General features: G+C 45.0%; 1 protein-coding gene across 1 annotated transcript; it reads left to right on the forward strand.

Annotated features, from left to right (window-relative positions):
- The first annotated feature begins 955 nt into the window (after positions 1-955).
- On the forward strand, positions 956-6,531 carry c1ql3 (complement C1q like 3). The gene is made up of 2 exons (XM_011473585.3): positions 956-1,897; positions 5,350-6,531. Exons 1-2 carry the CDS (start codon positions 1,307-1,309, stop codon positions 5,527-5,529), a joined length of 771 nt encoding a protein of 256 aa, XP_011471887.2. The 5' UTR covers positions 956-1,306; the 3' UTR covers positions 5,530-6,531.
- The last annotated feature ends 3,468 nt before the right edge of the window (positions 6,532-9,999 follow it).

Below are 9,999 nucleotides of genomic sequence, written 5' to 3' on the forward strand. Positions count from 1 at the left end.
CAGTCACCAGAACCCAATAGAGAACCTTTGGGATGTGGTGGAACGGGAGACCAGCATCATGGATGTTCAGCCGACAAACCTGCAGCAACTGATGATGTCATGTCAATATGGACCAAAGTCTCTGAGGAATGTTTCCAGAACCATGTTGAAGCAATGCAACCAAGGATTTAGGGAGTTCTGAAGACAAAAGGGGGTCCAAACCGGTACTAGTAAGGTGTAGCTAATAAAGTGGCCAATGAGTTCATCTGTCAGAACGTTTCTGATTGAATAAGAGCACTGCTCTTGGCGGTCTTTATTGTTTTTGGGCCATGACTGATCCGACATGTTAGTTCTGTGGTCTGCATGAATGATTCGGCTTTGGTTCCGTGTCAGATGCTCTTCCTGACACAACGTTCTGCCTCCACCTTGCAGTTCAATAGAAACTTTTCTCCCGTCTTGTCTGTAACGACTCGACACTTTTACAGGACTTTTTTTTACTACTTAAGTGAATCTGTTAAACATGGAGCAGTAGTCAGAAAATAATAACTTCACTGGAAATAAATACTTTTTTTAAAATGTCAAAGCTGAATCATTGGGGTGAAAATGGAGACAGAACAAAGTCTACATCCAGACTTCAACCATAAAGCTTCAGTCAGCGCTGCTCATCGAGTCTTTGTGATGGAAAAACGTCTTCATTTGAGAGAAAATGAGCTGCCCTCCTGACCTTTACCTACATACATGTTTGTAAGGGAAGCTGGCAGACACGTGAGTTTGGGTTGAGAGGAAGAATCCACTTCTGCTCCTCTTCTGTTTTTGGATCACAATAAACACATTAATAAGTGTTTAGTTATTCGTTTATTGATAGAGTGACTTCCAGCTCTCTCTTTTATAACCCTCGCTCACTCACACACACACACTCGCGCGCGCGCCCTCGCACGCAAACTTTCTGCCCCTCCCTCTCCCCCCGCGCGCCCTCATCCCCGGGTCCTCGCTGCGTCTCATCAGGACCCACGCGCGGCGCAGCAGCACTCCACGCTCCGGGCTGCAGGTGAAGAGCTGCCGGCGCCGCGAGTCTGGACCCATCATGACGAGAGCAGCAGAACTTTAGACCCCCACACACCAACGAAGCGCTGTGTGTGACGGAGCTGCGCCCGCGGGAGCCACCGACCGCCGCGCGCACCGGGAGGGCACCGCACTGCGCTCACCCCCACGCGGACCCCAACCAGCCAGCACCATTGCGCCCAAAAGCCGGCAGCAGGAGCGCCCTGCGCTGCCGCGGCTGGGCGGCAGGAAGCGGCTCCTGGCGGCGGGGGTCCTGGGGGTTGTAATGGTTCTACTTCTAGTCATCTTGATCCCGGTTCTGGTCAGCTCAGCGAGGGCATCTGCGCACTACGAGATGCTGGGCACCTGCAGGATGGTGTGCGATCCATACGGAACCAGATCCCCAAGCAGCACCCCCGCGGGGGGGACAGTCCCAGACAGCAGCCTCGTGCGCCCTTTTCCCACTTTCATCCAAGGTCCCAAAGGCGAACCGGGCCGTCCGGGTAGAGTGGGGCCAAGGGGAGCCCCGGGGGAGCCAGGGCCACCCGGTCCAGCTGGACCCCCTGGGGAGAGGGGCGAAGCGGGCAGGCCCGGTTCGGCGGGACCTCCGGGTCCCGGCGGGGCTGCCGGCGCCGTCAGCGCGGCCACGTACAGCACGGTGCCCCGGATCGCCTTTTACGCGGGCCTGAAGAAGCAGCACGAGGGCTACGAGGTGCTGAAGTTTGACGACGTGGTGACCAACCTGGGAAACCACTACGACCCCGCCTCCGGACGGTTCACGTGCTCCATCCCCGGGATCTACTTCTTCACCTACCACGTTCTGATGCGCGGAGGAGACGGAACCAGCATGTGGGCCGACCTGTGCAAGAACAACCAGGTAAAGTGCAGCACGCATCTTTCTTTGACAGTGCGGCCAAGGACGCAGCGGGCTCCCGGTTTATGAGAGCCACAGGTGGAGAGAGGGGATTGGTCGGTACTGTGCAGCTTTTAGTTTCCTCACACATGAAAGATCCAGAAAGGCTTTTCCGACCTCCAATGTCTGCAGTCACATGATCAGAGGACACTGGAGAAGGAAGGCTGCACACCCAACCCTCATGACTATTTGGGGAAGAAGTGCTCAGCAGTTCCTGAGCTTTCCTCCTCACCTTCATCTGTGCCTCATGTGGTTTCCACATTGGCTTCACTCTCCATTTGCATGGCTTTGACCAGTGAAAACAGTGAGTGTGTTGGAACCATCAGCCCCATCCAGCCGTGGATGTGCTCTGAAAACGGGTTCATCTGGTCCAGAAACTCTGTGAGCCTCCATCCTCAGGGTCTGTGTGTGTGTGTGTGTGTGTGTGTGTGTGTGTGTGTGTGTGTGTGTGTGTGTGTGTGTGTGTGTGTGTGTGTGTGAGCTCAGTGGACCGGGCTCATGCCGGAGCTGCTTCACCCGGGCTCATCCTCGGATCAGACCGGTCGCTCACCTCAGCAGCCACACGGCCAGAATCACGCCATTGTCAACATGACTACTGCTGCCGTGAAACCTCTCAGTGTGAAACATGGACTTTATGGAAGTTGGATGTGTGACATTTGTTAAATATTGAAGGAAGTTCCTTAAAAATGTGATGGAGCAACAAAACTCCCAGATCAGAGACGGAGGTGGAGCAGAGAGACATGAGGAGGTGAAGAACATGCAGAAAGCCTTCGTCCTCACTGACTATCAGCACTGTTTGCTCCTCAAAACCTCACTCCACATCAATGACATATCAATACAAAACACAGGGAAAACGGTCCAGTCGACTTCAGGACCAGGCAGCTTCTTGAATGAGGGACTTTTTACAGAGAGTGTTTTTTGTGTTATGTTGTCTCAGGGAGATGCACAGACTGACATGTTTTGGATTGAAAGCAGGGAAACAGCAGTTCAGCTGCAGTGAAGCATCCATCCACACTGACACACATGCTCTTTAGAAAAAGCCATATCAAAAGATTCATCCTGTTTGATTTGAACCGAGCCTCTTGAGGTTCTGGAGCCAAAACCAAAAGACAAAATCTAACTTTCAAACATTTTCAGAAGAACTGAATAACTTACAACGTAAACATTTAGTTCGTTCAACCTTAACCTTTTTAGCTGACGCAACTTTGACGTATTTCCTGAGAAGCTGTTGACGAATGAACCGATCCAAAAACAACCACAGAAAGTCCAGACTGAAGCCGTTTAACAGGATCCAGTCAGGACTGGAGGATGAAGCTGCTTCACGTACAGACAGCTGATTACAAGGGTTGATTTGGAGACGCCGCTGTCGTTAGCAGCTAATGTTAATGATGCTATGCTAACCAGCTGTTCCGTCTGTCATTTAAACGTAAAAAAACAGACCAGTTTAAAGTCAGAACTTTCACGGACCGGACTTTAACATGTGGCCAATAAATAAAACAAGATGAATTCATAGGACCTGAATAAAACGGTATTTCGTAAATATAATAACATTTGAATCCACTGTGTTTTAGCAGCGTCATATTACAGAAAACTGTCTCTTGTCAGATGCTGAATCCCCATGAAAGTCGAGTCATGAATTTGACTGGAATCTGACTTGAGTCCAAGTTATGTGACTCAACTCCACACCTCTGCTTTATTGTGTACTTATCAAAAGATTTTGTAAACAGTAAAATCCTTTTGTAAGTGATCATAATGACAGCTCAAACACAACATGAGAAGGTCAATCCAGGTCAATCTAGAATGACCTCCAGCAGTTTGGGTCTACAGCTGTGAAGTTAGCAACATGGCTACTTTTAGCTTAGCAAACCTCCATTTGATCAGGTCTTCAAGACCCACTCCAATGAAAATGATGTTTTTGGTGTTTTAACATGTTCTTGCAGCATTTTCTCATAATGGAGGACACATATAAAAGAGTTTGAGATTAAAACACCATTTTTGATTATTTCTTCATTCAAATCGTGGTGAATCAGGAGCTCTATTTGGTGACGTAGCAACTGAAATGGGCGGGCCAAAGTCTCCCGGCTCCGCCTCTTTCTGATTATCAACCTGCAGACAAATAGATCCACGAACGTCTTTGTTTTCCTGGAACTTGGATCAGAACTGTACGGCCCACACACAACTCAGAGGCGAATTTCTGAGCAGAAAACTATGTCCTAGAAAACAACACAGGTTTTTAGCTTTTGGCCAAAAGCAGCATCATCGGGGGAACACTCTGAAAATTACGGAGCCCGTGTCCTCACATTAAATACTAAAATATATCTCGTTCCCACAGATTAATATCTTGTTCCAACAAATTAATATCTCGTTCGCACGAAATACTATTCCGTCACCACAAGATACTACTGCGTTCCCTCGAAATGATTAACTCGTTCGAACGCAATAATTAATCCATTCGAACGCAATAATTATTTACGTCATAAGTCATTCATAAACACGATATGCTCTCCATCCGGCCGCAAAAGCTGCTTTCAGCGGTAACTTCCGTGTCTCTGTGACCCACATTTGTTATGTTCGAAGGCTAGCAGGCTACATGCTAACTAGCCGATCATTTATCCTGGTGTTCAGGTCATAGATTTACAGCAGATACCTTCACATTTCTGTCTGTGTGTGTCTCATTACATTGCATTAAAGACACAGAGGATGTTTAGAGATCAGATTTATTTATTTTAAAAAGCACAAAAGCATCCATCGGTGTTCACATTCACATGATCATCCTCTGGTACGGTACCCCTCCATCTTACTGCAACTTATCCTAGGCACTTTAACATTGGGAGTTGGGTCATTTAGACCCACTAAACAGTGCGCTGAACCTTTTTTCTTCAATGATTTGTGATCTTCACATGGTGTCCATGGATTACATGAAATCTTTCCACCTTTATCCACCTTTGTCATGGTAGGGAGAACACGTCAATGTAAGGGGGGGTCATCTGGACCCCATAGGATAGCACAAGGGTTAACTGAAATACAACTGTATCATTTTCTTATAACGAAAGGCGTATTGAAATTCAGGTAGAGTTTTTTCTAAGTCATACTCATAAAAACAGAAACATCGTGATATGTAGCTGAAAGTTGCATCCGACGGTGACCACCTCTTGTTTTGTATTTTTGTCTTCCAGTGTTTCAGACATTCTTTAGCAGAGACACGCAGCAGTCAAAGAGCACTTTGGAAAAACTAGTGAAGAGGAAAGAAAAATCCACTTCAGTGCTATCATATTCTTCTGGCTGTCTGTACAGCATTTAACATTTTGTTCTCGACATCACTGACATCACAGCAGATTGCTGCTTTTCTTCTAGAGTTGGAGTTTTCCTGAAGACCTGTAGTTGGATTTAGTCTGATCTGTTCTGTGCTCCTGCAGGTGCGAGCCAGTGCCATTGCTCAGGATGCAGACCAGAACTACGACTATGCCAGTAACAGTGCTGTGCTACATTTGGAGCCAGGAGATGAGGTCTACGTGAAGCTGGATGGAGGCAAAGCCCATGGAGGCAACAACAACAAGTACAGCACCTTCTCTGGCTTCATCATCTACGCCGATTAGATGTTTGGCCCTGTGCTCCGACAGACAAGACTGCAGACAAACTCATCATTTCATAATATTAAACCCACAGCATCATTTATCTACTGTGTCACTAGAACTGTACCAATAAGACAGTGCTGTCAGTAAAATTGTGGCTCATCAACAACCATGTAGTAATGCAGGTGAAGGACTTCTGCACACATCCTCTGCTTTTGTCTGTGTCCGATGTTCAGACAGAAAAAATCTGATGCTCTTGAGAAGGTCCAGTAATTTCTCTCTGTGCTTCTTTATCCCATGGATGTGCTGTACACTTTAAGTGTAATGTAGAGGGCGATGGCTGAACCACTGAGCTCCATATTATATGACTAACATGCCAAACTCCCCAATTCCTATCAATTCTGGAACAGGTTTGGTTCATCCATTGCCTTTTTTCAAACAGCTACTATTTCTCATAAATGTTATTTCCGGTTTTTGAATAGATTACTTAAATACCAATCCTACAAGTGTCTAAGCAAACCAAAAGTTCAGAAGTGTATTCAGAATTCAGAGTCAGAGATGGAGGAGCAGAGACCCAGCAGAGTGGAAACACTTTCCTCCACAGAAACCTTTTCTAGACTTTCAGGTTTATTTCCAAAATGAAATCCTTTTGTCGTTTTTGGGGCTTACTCTCACAATCATGTGATTTCTGAAAATAATTTAAGCTTACATACAATAATCCAGCCGCATGAATTGCAAAGTAAAGATAATGAGATTCTTGACTGTGATGAGAATGAAAAGCCCTGATCACATGAGTGGGTGGTTTGAGGAGGACCCCAAAGTGCCGTACATGAGTGGATGGGATGCCATTTGAAGCCCTGCCGGAGGTCAGACCACGGGAGTGGTAGAGGAAATAGTGAATTGGGCTGTGACTCAAAACAGAGAGCACAGAACCCAGTAAACGCTGGGCCTCTCTGTACTTGCAATGCGGTTCTGATTCAGTAAAAAAGTGTTTGTGATCAAGAAAATAAAAAGGAAGTTTCTCAAGTTTGAAACTATGTCAATGTTATTTTCTCCTGCATTGTATGTATGTAACAATAGCCTTCATTTAGGTATGTCAATCCCTTTACACACACACACAAACACACACACCCACACACACACACACACACACACACACACACAAACTGATTGTAACGAAGCAAACATTTGGGATTTTCTCTTTTTTAATTTCTTTTATTGCCTTTTTCTCACAAATGGGATGTAAAGTTAGATGCAAAACTTCAAGCTGCATGAAAAAGATCCATTTTGACTAAATGGGATGAGATGAAAAGTATTGCATGAAAGAAACACTAAAGTATGTTAGCAGAAACAGTCATTACTCTGTGACTGTACATGAGAATTGGATTTAGTGACGCCTCGCCCCCTGGCGTTCCAAACAGGAAGTACCCGCTGGCTCTAAGAAGCCAAAATAAATAAACACCTTTTGTCTGTGCAAAGTCAGAATAACCATTCTTGCTCTGATAATTTTTTTTAACATGTTCTTGATAATGTTCTTTTTTTTATTATTCATGCAAAATCAATTTTTTGAGCTTTTAAGTGTTTTATAATGTTCATTCCTCGCCAAAGACAACCTCAAACTGGTATTTGGATCCATTCCCATTTTTCAGAGTATTCCTCTAAAACCTGCCCTCTGAGCACCAGCCCCTCCCAACCCACAAAAACAAGCAGGTCCTCATATTGTGACGTAGACCAGTGAGAACTGCCCCTTCCAGGAAGAGCCTGCCCTCCCAGCCCCGCCCCCAGGCTAACAAACACGCCCACTTTCTCGGTGGAGTCTCTAATAGTTCCCAGGCTCCTTTAAGACACACCGAGTTGGTGACAGCAATTTCCTGCTTTGTTTTCAACCCAATAATTTTTTTGACATCATGTCAGAGACTGACCACTATGCGACATAAGTGGACAACTGTACAAACATTGATAAAGGACACCTACAGGAGTAATTACAGCTCTGGAAAAGCAGCATAAATGTCTGCATCTCACAGTTATATCATCTCCTATTTCAGCTACAGATGAGCCGCAGTTATATGTAGACATTTACCTTGGATATAACCGGAGAATAACCCATCCCAATACTTCATGGGTGGTAGGAACTTTAACACAAATGAGACATATCTCCACTGATGGCATTTCCATGAGTCGCCATTTTGTCCTCACACAGAGTTTACTCTGTATGCTGCTTACTTTTAATACATTGAACTGTAAAAGGTATTCATTCACTCTTCCAAAGACTTGAATTCAGGTGTTCCAGTCCTGTCTACAGCTGTATGAACCATCATCTTTCATGTGGATTCGACAAAAACCTGTGACAGAACAACCATTCTCAGGAGCTCAGTTGTGTAGTTCTGTAACAAGAATACAACTAAAGCAACAATCCCAGAAAAATAAGCAGTAGTGTTTGCAATATCCTGTTCCTCCATTCCCCTCATTCCATCCACCTCCTAGAGGACTCAGAGGTGCTGTCCTCTGGTCCAAAATCTCCCTGGCTGCTCTGCAGAGCATATTCAAAGGAACTTTATATGTGTTATTACCAGTTTTAGGATTAGGTCTTAGTCTAGTAGTCTATAAAAAATATGAGGTCATTGCTGTGTGTGCAAACAGAACTTCTAAACATGTAGAAATACTTAATCAAGTACAAATATATGAACTTTGGAATAGATTTTTTGTGTGTCTAAACTGATGACTTGAGTCAAAAAGCTTCATGCTTCAAAGGTAACGAACCCTGTCAGAGTTTGAACTGAGGTAGAAATGTTCTCCCCAAAACCACCAAAAATGAAGGGTGTATTCAGACTGGGAACAGCGTTTGGTGTGGACCCAGTCCTGGACCTTGCATTTGGTCTGTACTCAGATTGCCTTTCCTGGTTTGAACCAAAGCTTGTAAACAAACCATGTGACTAAAAATCTCTTCAGTCATTGGTCAGGAATTACGAAGTCGGGGCAAAGCACCTTGAGGCAGAAATGATGGAAGTCCTGCTCTTTGCAGTGGCCGTCAGGATAGGTCACTGTTTTCAAACTTTATATTTCACAGACCAATTTTAAAACATCTGTATCAGCATCAGGCTCAACGCGTTTCACTTGCTCCCTTGGTCCGGTAGAGGCATGCGACGTGCGGCAGGGCAGTTACTGACAAGAAGACAGCTGGGAGGGTTCACTGATAAGTGTTCATGACAAATCGATTGTCAAGTAAACAGTGAGAAGCAATGTGTTTTACGTTTCAAATTGCTGTGCGCATGCCGCATCAGAAGCATGTAAGAAGGGTTTTCAGGTGTTAGAATAAACGTTCTATAAAACAAACAGTTGGACCATGTTTTCTTCTATGATAACACGACAATTGCTGCTTTACATTTGTCCGCGGGTTCTTTCCTGCGTTGTTTACATAACATGACGACCGGCTACGGTGGCCATTTTGGTTCAGTTGTTCCGCTCCGAGGACGGATTTTATTCAGACTGAGGAATCTCAGAGGGAACCAAAGCTCAGTCCGATCGGAAACGAACCAAGACCACCTCCAAAGACGGGTCAGAGAGCGGTTCCTGGTCCTGGACAGGGTCCGCTAGGGTGAAAATTTGTTCTGGATTATTGGGGGAAACGAACTCTGGTTCCCTCTAAACGGATCAAATGTGTTCAGCCTGAATACAGCCTAAAATTCCTGTTGCTGGAAGCATGAAGCTGTGACTATCTGTTCTGTAACTTTTCCATTCAGTAACATTTACCAAAACACAGAAACCAGACATGGTATGTGTGTTTATCATCAATCCATACCTAAGTATGAAAATTAAAACATACAGGAAACAAAAGAAAGATAAACCCTTGTAAAATAACTGGATCAGTTTAATGGTAGGGTTTTTAGTCCTGATCATGGTTACGGTGGGGGTCACTGGACCCCGTCCCTATGGAGCCTTTGGGCAGAGGGGGGGGTGCAGTCTGGACGGATTCCCAGTCTGTCACCAGGCAGAAAATCAAAACATGTTCAAGTTGGAAGCTAAAAAAGTGAGGATGAAAAGAAACGTTTGTCCTTAACAGGAACAGATCCTTCTTTAGACCTGCTGTTGGACCAACCACTTTGGACCAAATACTGCTAAAGAGTCATTCATATTAGATTTACATCCATTTAGCATAACACAAAAGCTGCTTTGTATCTTGATAATCATCAGTGAGTAAAAACCTGACATTTAAGCTTCTGAAGCTACTGTATGTGGTAAAACGTGAACTCTCGCCAAATGGTCCCAGGAACAACTAGAACTCAACAAATTCTTGAAACAAATCCCAAACTATTCGGACTCCCGTGGTTATAACCCTTGTGCTATCCCAGGCACTTTAATATTGGGAGTTGGGTCATCTAGACCCACTAGACAGAGCTCTGAACCTTTTTTCTTCAATGATTTGTGATCTTCACTGGTGTCCATGGATTACATGAAATCTTTCCACCTTTATCCACCTTTGTCATGGTAGGGAGA

Source organism: Oryzias latipes, chromosome 20 (genome assembly GCF_002234675.1).
Source record: "Oryzias latipes chromosome 20, ASM223467v1".
In the NCBI taxonomy this organism is placed as follows: Eukaryota; Metazoa; Chordata; class Actinopteri; order Beloniformes; family Adrianichthyidae; genus Oryzias; species Oryzias latipes.

What these genes read in the sequence shown, in the direction of transcription:
- c1ql3 (XM_011473585.3), top strand. Translation starts at nt 1,307, where the DNA reads ATGGTTCTACTTCTAGTCATCTTGATCCCGGTTCTGGTCAGCTCAGCG. An exon ending in ACCTGTGCAAGAACAACCAG is followed by an intron (nt 1,898 to 5,349) that starts GTAAAGTGCAGC and finishes GTGCTCCTGCAG; the next exon opens with GTGCGAGCCAGTGCCATTGC.